At 36.5% G+C, this 19,463-nt stretch overlaps 1 protein-coding gene across 7 annotated transcripts in view; it reads left to right on the top strand.

Annotated features, from left to right (window-relative positions):
* Window positions 1–19,463, top strand: part of TBC1D31 (TBC1 domain family member 31) — a 66,880-nt gene that overhangs the window by 31,110 nt on the left and 16,307 nt on the right. For 6 of the 7 annotated variants that reach the window (XM_061438687.1, XM_061438686.1, XM_061438688.1 and 3 more), the window contains exons 8-16: window positions 3,464–3,640; window positions 8,523–8,602; window positions 8,681–8,827; window positions 9,166–9,299; window positions 13,368–13,501; window positions 13,819–13,998; window positions 14,996–15,228; window positions 15,478–15,630; window positions 16,825–16,960. In XM_061438687.1, the coding sequence (XP_061294671.1) occupies window positions 3,464–3,640; window positions 8,523–8,602; window positions 8,681–8,827; window positions 9,166–9,299; window positions 13,368–13,501; window positions 13,819–13,998; window positions 14,996–15,228; window positions 15,478–15,630; window positions 16,825–16,960 (1,374 nt within the window). Of the gene's footprint in view, window positions 1–3,463; window positions 3,641–8,522; window positions 8,603–8,680; window positions 8,828–9,165; window positions 9,300–13,367; window positions 13,502–13,818; window positions 13,999–14,995; window positions 15,229–15,477; window positions 15,631–16,824; window positions 16,961–19,463 lie in introns of those variants that run through there. The other variant, XM_061438693.1, reaches the window with a different exon arrangement.

Below are 19,463 nucleotides of genomic sequence, written 5' to 3'. Positions count from 1 at the left end.
TTTTCTTTAAACATATGGAATTATACTCTACTATTCTTGCAGACTTAAACAATTTTAATAACATTATTTGCACTTAATGAGAATTGTTAGCCTGCTGCTGCTGCTAAGTCGCTTCAGTTGTGTCCAACTCCGTGCGACCCCATAGACGGCAGCCCACCAGGCTCCGCCGTCCCTGGGGTTCTCCAGGCAAGAACACTGGAGTGGGTTGCCATTTCCTTCTCCAGTACATGAAAGTGAAAAAGTGAAGTCGCTCAGTCGTGTTCGACCCTCGGCGACCCCATGGACTGCAGCCTTCCAGGCTCCTCCATCCATGGGATTTTCCAGGCAAGAGTACTGGAGTGGGGTGCCATTGCCTTCTCCGATACAAGAGCTAGATAAATGTTATTAACAGAAAGAGAGTTCTGAGAAAAACCAAGATAAGCATGTCATTGGCTTCCTCTCTGTTATTTGTTAAGCAAATTGAGATCAAATTGATGAAACGCTAGCTTATAACAGAAGTAGGATTTTTTTTGACATATTAACCACCACCACTGGTGTCTCTATGGCTATTCCAGGCTTACAAAATGCCCAGGTTTATACAAAACTTATTAACCATGTCCCATTCCTTCAAGTCCTATTTTCTTGCCATTGAAGAATTTCTGGTATTCTGCTGATAATAAGTAAGCTAATTCCTATTTCTGTGCTGAAGTTTCAACACTCCTGAGGTGTGGCAATTCAGGTCATATCTCAGGCTCCAACTTTTGGGAGATTCTTTTATGCAAGATCTATGAAAACTGTGGCGCTAGAATTAGTATTTTAATAATGATTTAGAAGAATAGACTGAGGTTGGAAGATAGTTCAAGGATATTAAAGATGGATAGTATTCAGAAGTCAGACTACTATTAATTATATTTCATAGACAAAGAGTTGAATCAGAGTAAGTAGTTGCTGTACTTTTTCTTTAGTCAGAGGTATTGCTACTATATTTTGCATTATTCTTATATTCTTCCAGATGTGAATAATAATGTATCCCAGAAAACCACTATTTAAAAAACCCCTTACTGATACAGTTAAAACTTTAAATAGTTTTCATAATAATTGTAAAACAAAAGTACAGTAGCAGTGCCGTATATATCATTGCATTACCTACTCTTAGACACGTCATAATGTTACATGTCATACATACTGCAGTTGACAATAGGGGCTCCTGTGCTGCTGCTCCTGCTGCTGCTAAGTCGCTTCAGTCGTGTCCGACTCCTAGCGACCCCATGGACTGCAGCCCACCAGGCCCCTCCGTCCATGGGGTTTTCCAGGCAAGAGTACTGGAGTGGGTTGCCATTGCCTTCTCCGAGGGTCTCCTGTAATAGGTGCAAATTTCAAAAACAAGGGCTTCCCAGGTGGCTCAATGGTAGAGAATCCACCTCCCAATGCAGGAGACATGGGTTTGATTTCTGGTTCGTGAAGATCTCCTGGAGAAAGAAATGGCAACCCACTCCATTATTATTGTCAGGAAAATCCCATGGACATAGGAGCCTGGTGGGCTACAGCCCATGGGCTCATAAAAAGAGTCAAACACAAGTTAGCAACTAAGTGAACAACTGCTGTTCCTCCAAAAGCAGAAGTCCTGAACCTTTGAAGGCAACATGAGAAAAAGTTTTGTTTGAAACCTCATAGTCTATTTATAGTCTTATTTAGAAAGAGTCAGAATGTTTGCCTTGTTCTGCTTATTTCTTTTGCGGGTGAGGGAGGAGGAGGTCAAAAAAGTTTGGTTTCTGCGTCAAAGAGCTTTCCCAGAATGGTGATTTATTTCCATTGTATGTCATCATGGAAGCACAGTGTTCTGGCTTTCATGACAGCTTGATTCAAGGTAATGGATATAATTTGTGTTTTTTGAAAATATGTTCGTTCATTTGGACTTTTGGGGTTTTCCTTGTATTCTCATATAAGAGGCATTACCACTTTGACTTCAAGAAAAAATTATTTAAAAAACACAAATCCGTCTGTCTTTGATCTGGGTCTGGGCTAATTACTAAGGAAACACTCGGCCATAATGGTCTCAAACATTTAAACACCCTGTGAAAGTCAGCGTACTTGAATCATGTTTGGAACTCAGAAAGCCAGAGGTACTTTACCTGCTCATTTCCTTTGAACAAGGATGATCGTTTTATTTCAAAGAAAGTGTTATTCATAAAGGAACTGTCTTAGTCAAGTAAGTTGAAGTTGTTGGAGGCTTATCTTCCTATTTGACAAGCCCCATCAAAATGAGGGTTTGGCGCCTAGGCTGTGCTGTCTGCGCACAGCCTCTGAAGCTGTCGATGCAGTTGAGGGACTGAGCCATCTCCATGTAAGTTAGAAAATGTAACCGAGGACAGAGGCAGGGGTGCTGGCTGTCAGGAGAAAGTCATGTGACAGTTTCCCTCAAAAGAAATTTCACTGGAGCCCAAAGAATACTAGGGTGCTTCTGCCAGCCTTTTAGAGGGCCATGGGCTGCAGATTACTACTGTACAACGAACTTTTATTGTGCAGGCATAAAAGATGGATTTATGCTGTATGACTTAAGGCCAGCTTTCCAGGAATCATTCAATTCTATTTATCTTTGTTAATCAAGATCTTTATTGTGTTCCTCAAAGGAATTTGGCGGAAATTTGCTTTAACTCATTACTCAGCAAGGAAACATTCTTGGACACTTTATTTATACTTTTTGTATCAAGGCACAGTATTAAGTTGACCAAAATAAAATTTTTACCAGTGTTTTATAGTTTTATATATATAGGTCTTTAGTTTCTTTAGGTAGATATATTCCTAAGTATTTTATTCTTTCTGTTGCAATGGTGAATGGAATTGTTTCCTTAATTTCTCTTTCTATTTTCTCATTATTAGTGTATAGGAATGCAAGGGATTTCTGTGTGTTGATTTTATATCCTGCAACTTTACTATAATCATTGATTAGTTCTAGTAATTTTCTGGTGGAGTCTTTAGGGTTTTCTATGTAGAGGATCATGTCATCTGCAAACAGTGAGAGTTTTCTTTTCCAATCTGGATTCCTTTTATTTCTTTTTCTGCTCTGATTACTGTGGCCAAAACTTCCAAAACTATGTTGAATAGTAGTGGTGAAAGTGGGCACCCTTGTCTTGTTCCTGACTTTAGAGGAAATGCTTTCAATTTTTCACCATTGAGGATCTATAAATTGCTTTGGGTAGTATACTCATTTTCACTATATTGATTCTTCCAATCCATGAACATGGTATATTTCTCCATCTATTAGTGTCCTCTTTGATTTCTTTCACCAGTGTTTTATAGTTTTCTATATATAGGTCTTTAGTTTCTTTAGGTAGATATATTCCTAAGTATTTTATTCTTTCTGTTGCAGTGGTGAATGGAATTGTTTCCTTAATTTCTCTTTCTAAAAATAAAATTTTTAAATACTGTGTTTGCAGGTCTATTTTCTAAAGATAGCCACTGGATTTTTTTCCCTCCCTTTTAGCCACCTCCTCCTTTAGTGAAAGTGATTGAGGATTTGCCTAAGAAGAAAGGGAATTCTGGTGATCTTAAGGTGAAAGTGACATCAGGAGGAGTACGGCGGCCAGCGAGGTCAAGGGAAAGCAAAATACAGACCAGAATATTGAAACAAGACCTGACTGGTGGTTTTGAAAAGAAAGAGGTAAGACTGTATTAAACTTTTCATTTGTCACGACTCTGCTGTAAACAGGTCTCATGATTCCTAGTCCATTATTGTTCTTCCTTCTCTCAAGAATTAAAAGGAAAATTTTAGAAAAGCAGCAAGTTGTAACTGAAATTATAACATGCTTTTTAAAACTTAATATAAAATTTAAAAGCCTTTTTAATATAAAATTAATGCATACTGTTTTTTTAAGTCAAACAGTATAGAATTTCACTGTCCAATATGGTAGCCACTAGTCACAAGTGGCTGGACTGATGTGAAATGTGGTGTATGTGTGAAGTACACATCAGACACTGAAATTTTATTATGAGCACAAGTAAAATATTTTAAAAATTGAAGTGTAGCTCATTTACAGTTTTATATTAGTACAAAATAGTGATTCAGTATTTTTATAGATTATACTCCATTTAAAGCTATTGTAAAATATTAGCTATATTCTCTGTGCTGTATATCTTGTTATATATCTATACTATTATATATGTAACAAGCTTATTATATATAGTAGTTTGTACTTAATTTCCTACCCCTAAAGAAGGAAAAGCATCATATTAATTAATAATACTATGCTGATTGTATTTTCAAATGATAATATTTTTATTACATTGGGTTAAATGATTAAATTTAATTTTTACCTGCTGCTTGTGACTTTTTTAACATGGTTCCTAGAAAAATTAAAACTACATTTGTCTCTTGGATTAACAGTTACCTGTCACTGAAGGCTGTAAAGGGACAAAACCCAAAAGTACACTTTTCTTTCTCCCTGTGCCCTAGCCCACTGTTCATTGCACTCCCCAGAGGTGATCATCGTTAATAATTGTTCATCTCTCAGAAATTTTCTGTGTATAAATATATACATATATATCTGTGTCTGTTACCTTTAATTTTTTTTAATAAATGGAGTCACACTATATTACTGTTTTATAACTTGCTCTTATCATTTAACAGATTGACTGTTAGTGCAGGTAGTGCTACAGCAGTTAAAAATATTTGCATAGTATTGCATTGATGGAGATACATTAATTTATCTCACTAGAACTCTGCTCACTGGCATTTAGGTTGTAATATTAGTCTTCTGTTAATACATTCTGTGATGCAGTGGGTATTCTTTGAACATTTGCACAAACATGTCTGTAGAAGAATTTTTAAGTAAGAGCATGTGCATAAAAATTTTCATAGTAGCCAAATTGTTCTTCAGAATTTGTGTGTGTGTGATTTATTCAAGAAAAACTTAGAAGCAACCAAAATGTCTGCCTTTAGGTAACTAATCAATATAAATTATGGTAGAGCTTTATAGTAGAAATCTAAGAATATTTAAGAGGAAAGGGAAATGATTGTAGTATGTTAAATATAAAAAGCAAGCTACAAGAACTATATATTTGGTTATCTGTGTGCTTAGTCACTCAGTCATGTCCAACTCTGCGACCCCATGGACTGTAACCTGCCAGGCTCCTCTGTCCATGGGGATTCTCGAGGCCAGAATACTGGAGTGGGTTGCCATGCCCTCCTCCAGGGGAATCTTCCCAATCCAGGGATTGAACCCAGTTCTCCCACATTGCAGGCCAATTCTTTACCATCTGAGCCACTTTTTAAAAGATAGGGGTACTTATGTATTATTTTTAAAACTCTATAGGAAAGACTGAGTTACTAATAGAATTACCTATTTCAGTCAGTTTTATTATCTTCTTTATAAGGGTTTTTTTTTTTTTTCCTGGAATTGAAAGAAAATATCAACAATAGAGAAACTGCTAGCATTTTCAGGAACTTTTAAAACTTTTTATTAACAGTAAATCAGTCAGTCACATACATATAGATGGAGAGCTCAGTACATTTTTACAGACTGAATACACCTGCGCTGTCAGCACCCAGATTGAAAGGGACCTTTCCTAGCAGCCCCGAAGGCCCTGCACTTCTCCCCTCCAGGCACGCCGCCCTTTACCCCAAGGATAACTGTCTCTTGACTTTTAACGCCTTAGATTAGTTCTCCCCCTTTTGTGCTTATGGTCTTTGGATCATTTAATTGGTACCCTTTTGTGTCTGGCTTCTTTTTATCTGAAAGATCCATGTGGTCATAAACCATTCTATACCTGTATAGCATTCCCTGGTATGAATAAGCCATGCTTTATCCATTCTGCTGTTGGTAGGCATCTGAGTAGTTTTCTAGGTGTTTTTTTGCTATTAGAAACAGTGTTACTGTGAACATTCTAGTGCATCTTTGGTGAACATAAGGATGTGTCTCTTGTTGGGTATAAACCTAGGGATGGAATTCCTGGCTTATGGGCTCTGCATATGTTCAGCTTTAGTAAATACTGTCAGAGTTTCCCAGGTGGTTGATTTAAACAATCCATATTCTCACCATGAGGTATTTGAGGTTTCTAGTCACTTCATGTTCTTACCAACTGTTGGTGTTTTTCACGTTAATTTTGACAGCCTCTTTTCTGCTATAAGCAGTTTTAAAAAGTGAAGCTTGCATCAAAAGAGGAATGTGTAAAGTGTTGTCTACCAGGGAAATCCAGTAGAAACTCAGTGCTCAGGGTTTTTACTGGAAGCTGGTTATAGGCACCCCCTGTGTGGTACATTGCAAAACTCCACACGAGGACCCGCATAGAAAGCTTAAACCACGCTGTACGGGTTAGGCACAGTGAGCTGCTCCCACTGGCTCTGAGGAGGGTGGAAACTTCCTGAAAACCCAGGTATGTGGACACCAGACAAGGGCCAACCTGTAGGCCTTTTTAAGGGTAGCAGTCTCAGACCTGCCACATGAAATCTCTTCTGGACCTAGTCATATCCACATTAAGAGATAGAGTGTTATCAATAGCTTTGGAGTCCCCTGTGTGCTTGTCCCCAATCACATTTTTCTCCCTGTCCCACAGATGTAACCATTGTCCCCACTTCTGCATTAATTATATCCTTGGTTTTCTTTATAGTTTTATCACTTCTACAATGTAGCCCTAAACAAAATATTGCCTAGTTTAAGTAGCAGGCACAAAGCTAGCTGTGTAAAGAATGGGGAATATTGACCCTATGAGTTGAATGCGCTAGTGAGAAAAGGAGCTGAATGGTATACCTGAGACATAGTCTGGCTTGAGCTTTCCTGGAAGTTTACAGGAGCATTTCCTGGGAAAATGAGTGGGCCTGGTCATGACTGACTTCTGGGAAATAAAAGTGACGCACAATCAGGGCATCTGGCCGCACTCGGTCTGGATTACAGGTGGAAGGCCCACAGAAATGTGTCAGAGAACAGGTGGCTTCTAAAATCCCGTGTGTGTGCGCTAAGTCACTTCAGTCGTGTCCGCCTCTGGACTGTAGCCCGCCAGGCTTCTCTGTCCATGGGATTCTCCAGACAAGAATGCTGAAGTGAGTTGCTATCTTCTCCTCCAGGGGATCTTCCTGACCCAGAGACCGAACCCTGCATTAACGTCTCCTGCATTAACAGGCAGGTTCTTTACCACTAGCACCACCTTGGAAACCCTTAGCCAGCTCTAAATGATGGGTCAAAGTAGGTCCTTTCTATGGGTGAAATGCATGTGCTCAGCTAATCATGGCTTCAGGACACAGAAAGGAAGTAGGGACTTCATCCGCTCATGGTTGAGACGAGAGGATGAAACTCAGGCCAGTTCATCTGGGCATCTGTCCTTTGTTTAAAGAGGCTTCAATGGCAGCAGGTCTCTTGGTGATGACAGCAGTGAACATGTCTCTTTCATGGACCATGTTGCTCCAGTCTGGGCTACTTGCCCTCGACGTCTGGTCCATGGCTCTCAAATGGGGACTCTTCATTCACTGTTATCTCAGGCTGTCCCTCACCTCCCTCTTACACTGGATTACCTGTTTCTTACGGTAAAAAATGCACTGAACTAAGTCAGAAAATCTGGCTTTGAGTCTTGAACCAACACTTAACAGATCTGTGACCTTGAGCAAGTTGGGGAGCTTCTACTGACCTTTCCATTTCCTCAAAGAAAGGAAGCCAGATGGTCTCTTGTGCTTTGTATGGTTAAGCTTAAACGAGATACTCTATACATATGGGTTTATGATTCTTAAATCTACAAAGTATTTTCCCATTAAGATAAAAATTGAATTAAAAATAAAAGTGAAAAAAAAGAGAGCAAGAGAAGGAGGAAGATATTAGAATGGATTGTCCATGCTACAGGGATTAACAAATGGCAGCCCATGGACCCAAGCTAAGGGGTCCTTAGCTTGAGTGCTGGGACCCCTGGCTGCTCAAGCTAAGGATGAAGTGGAAGTTTCTCAGTCGTGTCCGACTCTCTGCAACCCCATGGACTACACAGTCTATGAAATTCTCTAGGCTAGAATACTGGAGTGGGTAGCTTTTCCCTTCTCCAGGAGATTCGAGCCCAGGTCTCCCGCATTACAGACAGATTCTTCACCAGCTGAGCCACAAGCGAAGCCCAAGAATACTGGAGTGGGTAGCCTATCCCTTCTCCAGCAGATCTTCTCAATCTAGGAATCGAACCGGAGTCTCCTGCATTGCAGGTGGATTCTTTACCAGCTGAGCTATCAGGGAAGTCCAGCCAAGAATGATTTTTACATTATTAAATGGTTGCATTTAAAATGATTATATAGGCATCTATATAAGTGTCTGTGTAATATCCTTGATCTTGCCTTTTGACCTGAAACCTAAAATATTTACTCTCTGATTGTTGACAGAAAAAGTTGGTCAGACCCTATAATAGGGTAAATAATAGGTCATAAACTTTATGTGCTGTGTATATACACACTCAGGAGAGAGAAAGATTTTGTGTGTATGGAGAGAGTCCCATGATACAAAATATTTTTTACTGTGTATTGTGTTCTGAAGTTAGAAAGCCACAATGGACTTACTGATACTATTTTTTTCTCTTTATAGAATGAGTTGTCAGATGGATTAAACAAAAAGCGTTTACAAATCTTATTAAAAGGCTATGGTGAATTTCCAACGAAATACAGGTAAAATTTAAATTCTTACATGTTAAATCAGTCTTATCCTTCCAGTTTTTCTTGGTTAAAACTATGTTTTAATTTCAGAATGTTCATTTGGCGCTCACTGCTACAGCTGCCTGAAAATCAAATAGCATTTAGTAACCTTATAGATAAAGGCATTCATGTGGCATTTCTCAACCTTCAGAAGAAATACCCCATCAAAAGCAGGAAGCTACTCAGAGTATTACAGAGGTATGTTCAGTATTTGCAGCGGTGTGTATCTCCCCCAAGGTACTTATTACTTACAAATGGGGAAAACAGTGATTTATAGTAGAGAAACTTAGCAGACACCTTCTTCAGCAAGTAATCAAATTTACAATTACCAGTAATAAAAGCTTCCCTCTGTATCACTGCACAGCACTTTTGTGGTATTCTTGCCAAAGGTTTATATCCTCTGTCTCATTGTGGGAAAACAAGCAAATCCAAGTTTCACCAAATTTATCTTCTGTATCGTTTTTTATAATCTGAATATATTATTTAGTCAAATTTATCAAGCTTTTCTGGTCTTTATTTCCTTATTTTATTCACAGAACCCTCTCTGCATTAGCTCACTGGTCTGCCATTTTTAGTGACACACCATATCTTCCACTTCTGGCATTTCCATTTGTAAAACTGTTCCAGAACAACCAGCTCATCTGTTTTGAAGTTGTCGCTACGCTTATAAGTAAGTAAAAAATGAAACCAAGCGTAGATACTTGTACCTTGTCCTGATATCTTTTCATCTTTGCAATGTTTAATAATTCTAGTGTGAGATAGACCTAGAGCATGGACAGTTTGGACATTAACACAATAATAAACCTTTTTACTTAAAGTTTAGATGGTTGCATTTTAGATGATATTGTTACAGGCTAGATTTCGTTAGTAAGAAGGAAGCAGGTGCTTCACTAACTGAAAGTCAGTTATTGTTCAGAAGAGTGCAGTAGGGTTGAGAAGCAGTCAGCACACGATGCCCCATGTGGCAGCTGGTGACCGTTACCCTGTTCTCCTCATCCTTTGGTTGGTACCTTCACTGAGAACTTTGTGTGTACCCGGTACCATTCTCAGTGTTGCCTTTATTAACTCACTCAACTCTTACAGGACTCCTGTGAGGTAGGTGTTGTTCATTATTATCTCCTTTTTGTAGATGAAGAGAGCGTGAGCTCCATGATTAGGTTAATGATAGAATAAGAATTTGAACCCAGGCAGTCAGAACCTATAGCTTGCACTCCCATATGTTTACTGCTTCCCCATTACCTACTAATACACTAAAAAGTGAGTCATTTTTTTTATATAAATAAGATCAGGTCAACTGAATGGTTAATAAACTGGATCCAAGTTAATCCAAGCCTGGTTTAAAATAACCAATTTTATATGTATTTTTGTTGTACAAAGGAGATAAGCACTCAACTATAACAATAAAATTCTGAAAAGTAGAAATTAAAAGATCCCAGCATACATCTTGTGAGTATTTGAGTGTATTTCTCTTGACAGTTTTTCATTTATTATGTTGTATTTGCTTTAATAAATTTTTACCAATCATTGGAGAAAATATAGGAAAATTTACAAAAGAAAAGTTATGAATATTCCTCTTCCTTAGAGAGTCTTGATAATATATTTGTGAATTTCTTATAAGAGCATTTCCCCCAAATCATTAAATATCTTCTAAAATATAATTTTTTGCCTATATATAGTATTTCCTCTTATAGGTATACCATAAAATGTATCCCCCAACTGTTAGACTTTTAGGGGGGTTATTTTTACAATTATACTACTTCTATTTAATGCATTATATACACTTCTCGTATTTGTGTAAACTTTCTAGACATTTTATCCTGTATTGTAATATTCCATAATGTACATGTTCTAGTTTAATCTTTTATTGTTGGACATTCAGGTTGTTTCTAATGTTTATGTATTAAAAATAACAATTTTGTGACTAGCTTCAAGCTCATAAATTTATACTAATTTCTTTTGGGTGGATCCCCAGGATGGTATTATAAAATATGAATATTCTAATTGATTCTGCAAAGAGGTTGTACTAGTTTGCCCTGAGAATAACACAGAGTTTTAAATGGAAAACAAACAGTAACAAAAGACAGACAATCCAGTTTGAAAATGGACAAGGACTTGAACAGACATTTCTCCATAGAAGATGTACAGTGGCTAGTGAGCCCATGAAAAGATGCTCAGGATCATTAGTCATTAGAAAAATGCAAATCAAAACCACGCAAGACACCACTTCACACCTCCTAGGATGGCTGTAGTCTTGAAAAAGAAAATAACAAGTGTTGGCATGGATATGGAAAAATTGTAACCCTTCATACTTTGCTGATAGAAATGTAAAATGATGCAGTCACTGGAAAACAGTTTGGCGGTTCCTCAGAAAGTTACATATACAATTTCTGTATAACCCCGCAATAGTACTCCTAGGGATATCCCCCCAAGAACTGAAGACAGAGACTCAAATATATACTTGTATATGAATGTTTGGCAGCATTAGTCTTAAATAGCCAAAAGATAGGTACAACCCAAGTGTCTATTAATGGATGAATGGAAAAACCATATGTGTATATATGCGAGCTTCCCTGGTAGCTTAGCTGGTAAAGAATCCTCCTGCAATGCAGGAAACCTGAGTTTGATCCCTGGGTTGGGAAGATTCTCCTGGAGAAGGGAATGGCTACCCACTCCAGTATTCTGGCCTGGAGAATTCAATGGACTGAATAGTCCATGGGGTCTCAAAGACAGCGGGATATTATTAAAAAACAGTGACATTCTGACACATGCTATACAACATGGATGACCTTGAAAGCATGCTTAGTGAAATAAGCTAGACACAGGATAGATATGTGGAATTTCTCAAAAAGGCACAGAAAGTAGATTAGAAGTTACCAGGGGCTGGCGGGGGAGTGGAAATGAGAAGTCAGTACTGAGTAGGTACAGAATTGCTCTTAGGAAAGGATTTTGGAAATAGTGATGGTTGCACAATATTGTGAATAAAATTAACATCACTGAACAGTGCGCTTAAAATAGTTAAAATGGCAAATTATATTTTACCATAAGAAAGATAGATCATATCTAATTTATGTAGGCATGCACAACTATGTGTTTTTTTTACTTCCAGTAAAATCTTGTTATGTAGCTAACACATGACTATATACTAAGGAAATTGATTTTTCTCTTCTAAACATGAAATCTAAATCTAGGAGATCCACGACAGCATGAGTAGCTAGGGATTTTCATCAAGGGTCTCAAACTAGTTTTATTCAGTAAACTGAGCTTCAACTAAATGTTAGCCCTGTTTGGGGATAAGCCATAGCTTTGGCTTTCAGGTTACGGTCTAGTTGGGGCCAAGAACTTGTGAAGGATATAGTTACTTCTGTGTATAATTTGGAGTATGTTGATAAAGGTCAGTTTTGATCACTCTTTAGGGTTCCTCTTATAACCAGGAGGAAAAGCTTCAGGTTTAGTGAAGGACCTCCATGCAGTGATCATGTCTCTTTTCTGCTCTCGGTCAGTGCTGTCTCTAGGTCTGCTTCTGTGTGGTGGCACCCGGCAGAAGAGAAGAGACAGTCACTATATAAAACAGGATGCCCTCTTGCTTAATTGAAAACAGCCGTCCTATTGATGAAGCTTAGATATAAGAGGGCTTTGGGTATGTGCGTGGTGTTTTAAAATTCCCGGAACAAGCACTGTCTGGGACACTGTAGGTGTTTACCTAAGGAGCTGTTGCTGAACTGGGGTTTTTCTTTTAAAAGTTAACTTACTAAGAGCAGTAGTTAAAATACAAGAAAAATCCCCCTGCCCCCCAAAAAAGCAGCAGTTAAAGAAGCTGAAATGCTTCTTTTAAAGCTTAGTCTTTGCAAGATTTTATTTATGACTGAATTATTAACTCAAATCTAAGTCCTTAATAAATGAAATAATGGAATTCTAGAATTGGAAGGACCTTATAAACTATTAATCTGGTATTCACTTGCTAATTTGAGAAAGATCTTAGCAAAACATGAAGCCACAGCTCAGTATTTAAAATAAAAAAGAAGAATTTAATAATCACATAGAGCTGAGGTGGTTAGACATAGGTTCACTGAGCAAAAATGATCATCTTACTGAACTTTTTTGGGAAAAGACTGTTTTGGGGGTTGTGCTGGTTATTAAGTGAGAGTGAGTTATAAAGTCAGCCTTAGAAGCCTCTTCAGCAGAGTCAATTCTGCTTTCTCCTGGCTGACTTTCAGAAGATACTTACTGCTGCTGCTGTCACTGATCGGTTGGTTTTCAAAGTCACATTTACTGAAATAAGTTGTTGATCAGTTAGATTTAAAACCAGACCGTGGTGGTTACCTATTACCATGGCTACAGAACAGTCTTCTAGAAATGGGACTCTTAATTAGGTATGAATTTTAGTCCATTTGAGATTGCCATTTAACATTGATCACGTGTATCAAAGGCTTAAATAGGGACCTCTTTTAGGAGGGTCATTTTGTTAACCAGGGGAAATCTAAATACAGGTCACACGCAGGTGAGCAGGAACCAGAGCCTTGTAGCTACCGTCAAGAATACTTTGGGAAGGTTTGTTTGTTTAATTGACACTTTCTCATCGACTGGCTCTGATGTAGGTGTAAAGTATTGTTCTAGAACTTAGTCGTGTTTTCTTTATTAATGGGCATATGAGGACATAAAAGTGGATACAGTTAAGAACTGCAAAGCCCTGTAATGATACAGAAAGGTAAAGATAAATTTTCAATTTTTTTCTTCATAGTCAATTGGTGTCAACACTGGTTTGAATATTTTCCTAATCCTCCTATCAATATTCTTAGTATGATAGAAAATGTTTTGGCATTTCATGACAAGGAACTCCTGCAACACTTCATAAATCATGATGTAACTTCACAGGTAAGAAGTGTAAGGTTTTTAGAATAACATAGCTTACTTTGGAAGTTAACATTGGTTCTGGTATAAATAAAACTATTTTCTTGAAAGTCTATAATAAAAAAATACTAGTTATATTTTTAACAATATTCCATTATTTTTCTTCCTTAAACTGCTTTCCTGAAAATCTATAAAGAAGAACCCAAATTAGGGTAGCTCTTTTCATAATTATGTTCTTAATATAATGATTTTAGTATCTAAACCAAACATGAGCACATTAGCAATGACTGTTATGACTTTTTCCTCAAGAACTATTACATTTTTTTTCTTATTTATTTTAGCTGTATGCATGGCCTCTTCTTGAAACTGTGTTCTCAGAAGTACTGACAAGAGAGGAGTGGCTCAAATTATTCGATAATGTCTTTTCCAACCATCCTTCGTTCCTCCTGATGACTGTTGTGGCCTACAACATATGTTCTCGGGCACCTTTGCTCAACTGTAAGCGTAAGGATGATTTTGAGGTACATATCCTTGTTAAGTCATAGTTCTCAAGTTTCATTTGTTTCAACTAAAAAAACCCGTTTTATTTATTGAGTGCCTACTGTATGTCAAGTCCTGGTGCCAGATGGTAGGAATATAGTGGAGAACAAGTTATACCACTGCATCCTTGCCCTTTCGTAGCTATAGTCAGTTATAGCTTGACTGCTCACCTAAAATCATAGCTTCATGATAATATTGGAGTTGCATGCTTTTTGCCTATTTAAAGGACGTTTAACAGTTGAGTAGTTGTTCATTCTGTACATGATCTTATCGGTAACCCAACTGGTCTGTGATAATCTGGTTGCTTATTACATATGCAGGATGGTAACTATGAGAATTTTGAGGCTTAGTGGGACAATGAAAGAAAGCATTGGAGGAAGTTTTTAAATGGAGAGGTTCTTTTGGTAGACAGGATGAAGTAAGTTGGTTTTGCTTCTTTGTTACTTATTTTGTGGTTCCTATCAAATTTTATTTTCACTTCACAAGAACATATATGTATGTGTGTATGTATATTAGAACTTGGATCTGCCAGTGGAACGAGATAATGTGGAAACTATCAGATAGTTTTTGAAAATCAAACTTGTTTTCAAAGGCTAATTTAGGTTTGAGTTTCTGTATTTTGGATTTTGAAGAGAAATAAATTCTAGTAGAAGAATTTGTCTTGTTGAAACAGTCTGTTACTTTAAAGGAAGGCTTCATTTTTGAGAAGTGTTATTTCACAATTTCATAATATGGTTGTATGATTTTATTACATTTTTGAGAATATGAAACTTGACCTTCATTTTAAAACTTGGGTTAAGAAAAGCTTCGGTGAATTTGCAAAAAAAAAAAAAAAAATCCTCTTACAGCTAAATTCACATTTACATGTTTAAGTTTGTTTTATTCAATGAATAAATTGTTATATAATTTTTTATGTAACACATGACTATAATTGCATTACTCTGTAAATCTCAGTTTAATCACAAAGTTTTCTTACAGTATTTTTTTCACCATCGGAATAACCTGGATATAAGTGCTGTAATTAGAGAGGCGTATCGTCTCCTGGATACCACACCCACTGATATCCATCCAGACAGCATGCTTGATGCTTTTGTTGCACTGACAAAAGGGCAATATCCGGTGTTTAATCAATATCCCAAGTTCATTGTGGACTATCAGACACAAGAACGAGAAAGAATACGGAATGATGAATTGGATTACTTAAGAGAGAGGTAATTCTGGTTGTTCTTTGATAAAAACAAAATCTGTTATAAAGGCTTTATGAAAAATACATGTAAATTATTAAGTAGTTGCATAAAATCAGAGTTTGAAGGAAATATCTTTAAAGATACTTTTGCATCTAGAAGTAGAACAATTACATGTTAATCAGGTGTGCATTTTGTATTGTGGTTGTTCTTGGACTTTTAAATTACTGTTTCCTTGTTTGCTTTTTGTTACAATAATAAACATTATCAACTTAGGCAGGCAGTTGAAGAAATGCAAGCTGAAGTAGACCAGCAAAGAGTTGAAGATGAAGCTTGGTACCAAAAACAGGAACTGCTTCGTAGAGCTGAGGAAGCAAGGAGAGAAATACTCTTACAAGAGGAAGAAAAGATGATACAGCAAAGACAGAGGTGTGTTTAGCACTTTGAAAAAAGCTGGACATCTGAGTTATTTTAATAATTTGTATTACTTTCATTTTTCAGTACTGTGAAATTATATATAGCCTCACTATATATGTCATTACCCAATTCTGCTATTTCCATTAAGCATATATTTAAGTTAATAAAAAGAAACTGTAATACACTTTTCAAAAAATTGGCCTATAGTAAAATGTAATTCTAAAACTCTACTGAGTATGATATAACTTGCTCTGATTATTCAGAAGTAATACATGATCTAAGGTACCTGGAAGGATATTGTTACTTAGAAATGTTATTTTACAGTGGACACAAATGCCTTGTACCACAGTGCTGGGTAAATATGTTTCAAGTCACACAGATTAAGAGACAATTTTTAAGTCTCACAGGTATGTTTAAAACACAGTTTTTAAAAATTATGGAAAATTTTAAAATTAAAAGAGGAGCATGATTTTTTCCATAATTTTTAAAAATTGTGTTTTAAACATACCTTTGAGTTAAGAATTGAAACATAGAATGCTGTTCTCATTGTGCATTTCATACTTTGGAGGATGGGGAAAGAAGTACTAAATGCTTATTCAAAAGTATGCTACTCAAAAGTAAGTATTGCCTTAAACATAAGGCAAAATGTTTAAGTTGATTAAGATTATAGGATAAGTATTAACACTAACCCTAATTGTTGGGAAAATCACTTTTGTAAGTGTTTATTGATTATTTTTGGATAGGACTTTATGAAACAGATTTATGGTGTGGGTTAAAAAAAATTACTGAACTGAGCCGTTAGCCTTCTGCAAAAATTCTAAAAGAATAATCATACATAATCTTTGGTAACATCGAAGTATTTTTTTGGCATTCTTTTCTCAGGTAAAAGATATCAGTTGTATTGAAGTGATCTGAGTAGTAGACCTGTTAAAGAGAACGTTTAAGTATGAAGAAATAGCCAGGTTACCTGTAATTTGGCTACAGTCACGTACACTTGTCATTTTCATGAATGCAGACTTGTTTTCTAACTGAGCACTTTTCATTGTATTATAAAAATAACCATGTTATGATGGCACCAGTTAAATTGGGAAAGCAGGCTAAAATAGGTTTCAGGCCTTTCGTTGTTGTGGAACACAGTATTTTTCCATTTAAATACATATTCGGAAATGATTTTATTTATTCCTCTTGATGTATTGTGTGTTTAAGACTAGCTGCTGTGAGAAGAGAGTTGAAAGTAAAGGAAATGCACTTACAAGATGCTGCAAGAAGACGTCTCCTGCAGCTTCAACAAGATCAGCGTGAAATGGAGCTAAGAAGACTGGATGATGAAATTGAGAGAAAGGTTTATTATTCTTAACTCTCATACATTATCTCCACTTACTCTCATTTAAATGTAACAAATACCTTCAAGTTAAATATTGTTCCTAGAATTCACAATGTATACTAAATAGCCCCTTTAGTTTTATATAGTTTCCCCCATCCCCCAGCTATTCTTACTCTCTTTTGTATTTTATTAATGGTTAAATATTTTAGGAATTTCAGGAAAATGAGTCAAGTTGACAAGGGTCTTTGATGACTGGTTCTCTAAAAATGGAAATATCAATTAACCATGAAGTTAATTGTGAAGTAAGGGAAATATATTTTTTAATATAAAAATTTACACATAGCCTAGAGTTAAAAATGGACCTCCTCCACTCTTATTTCATCCCCAGAGATAAATTATTTTTTATGGTTGCATAATATTCCATTTTATGGCCATGTCATTGGTTATTTAATCCTCTGCTGTTGGATATTTAGGTTGTTTGCAGTATTTTGCTGTATAAAACAGTGCCAGACTGTACATTCTCAGTACAAATCTTTGAGTACTTCCACACAGTTTTGTTGAGTAAATTCCAAGGAATGTCAAATTGTCCTCCAAAGATGAAACCACTTAAGCTGTTTTAAGAGTATAAGACTACTCATGCCCTAGTCAATTTGGAGTGTATCAGTCTTAGTATTTGCCAGTCTGATAGGTGAAAAATGGTTTTTGGTTTTGGGGTAGGTTTTTTTTGCTAATGATGTTAACTATCTTTTCATTTACCATTTGTAGATATGTAAATTGCATAACTAAATCATTTGTCCATCTTTCTACCAAGTTACTCCTTTTCCTATCAGTTTACACAGGCTCTTTTATCATTTGGGGCAGCAGTGTCCAACAGAAATATGTAAGCCATGTGGGTAATTTTAACTTTTCTAATGGCCACATTAAAAAGTAAGAAGTAATAGATGAAATTAATTTTAATAACATTTAACGCAGTATATTTGAAATTATCATTGCAATATGTAATTAGTATACAGACATCTTTGAACTATTTTACCTTTTGTTTGTACTAAGTCTTTGAAATCTAGCAGTCAGTTAATACTCGCTGCAAACCTCAGTTAGGACTGGTCACATTTTAGGTGTTGGGCAGCTACCCAGCAGACGGTTGGGGCATTCATCCTTCCGTCTGTTGTGAATGTTCTCCTTGTGTTGTGTTCTCTGTGTTGCATGTCTCTAAGAATGTTTACAGTGTCTTTTCTTCATCATGTAAAATATGTTAATTTTTGGATAACCAACTTCATTAATTTTTTATGATGTCTAGGTTTTGTGTCCTGTTCATTAACCTTCCCATTTAAGGTTGTATTACCATGGCTGTAGTGGTAAAGAGCCTGCCTGCCAATGCAGGAGACATTAGAGACGCAGGTTCAATCCCTGGATCAGGAAGATCTGCTGGAGAAGGAAATTGCCACCCACTCCAGTATTTTTTGTCTGGGAAGGTCCATGGACAAAGGAGCCTGGTGGGCTGCAGTCCATAGGGTAACAAAGAGTTGGGCCCACCTGAAGTGACTTAGCACATTACTATTACCACTTATGCAGTTTTTTTCTAGTTCTGTGTTTTTCTGTTGTTTTTTTTAATCTCTGTCTTAAGGATCAGTAGATTATTGTGCACCAGCACATTTGACTCTTATAAGACCACCTGTTTTGTAAGGCTCATCATAAGTTGGAATTGTTTTAACATTTTTCAGTGGTTAAGAAAACCAAAGAATATTCCATGTCATGAAAATCATACTAGATTTTTTAAAACATGGAATTCAAACATCAGTGACCATAAACACAGTTTTACTGGGCCACAGCCAACACCTGTTTACATATTCCTTTAGCTTCTTTCGTACTACAGTGGCAGAGGCGAACAGCTGAAACAGACTACATCCCACAAAGCCTCAAGTGTTTAACTCTGTGACCCTTTCCAGAAGAAGTTTGCCAGCCCCTGATGTCTGAAAATTATTGATAAATGTAAGAAATGAGTTAGGGACCAAGCTTACTTCTTCCCAAAGGCACGTCAATTTTCCCAACAGCTTTTGTTGAATATGAGCAAAAGTCATTAGTCAGCTGTTAATAATAATTAACAGTTATTAAATGTTCAGTTCCCTTATAAATTTGATCTCCTCCTAAGCCAGTCCCACTGTTGGAATAACACCTGTGTAATGTTTTGCTAATTAGCAGGCCTCATTACTTTTCAGTTTTCCTCAGTATTCTCAAGTGTTTATCGTTTCAAATAGACTGAAAATTTTCTCTCTCCCTCCTTCTCTCCCTGAATCCTCCCATCCTATTGGAATTTTTATTAGGATTGCATTGAATTTATAAACTAATTTAGAGTTTAAAACTTGGTTTTGATCACATATGAAATTTTTTTATATATTAATAATTTTTTTATAACATGAGATAATGCTTTGTTTAAAGCCAACTAATTTTAAATTCTTTAAAATCTAATGATTCCTTTTAATAATCTCATCTAGTAAATGAGGTTGATAATTCATTATTCTAG

The sequence above is a fragment of the Bos javanicus genome, chromosome 14, assembly GCF_032452875.1.
Source record: "Bos javanicus breed banteng chromosome 14, ARS-OSU_banteng_1.0, whole genome shotgun sequence".
Lineage (NCBI taxonomy): Eukaryota > Metazoa > Chordata > Mammalia > Artiodactyla > Bovidae > Bos > Bos javanicus.
The sequence above is the reverse complement of the archived record's forward strand: the minus strand, read 5'-3'. Positions and strand labels throughout refer to the sequence as shown.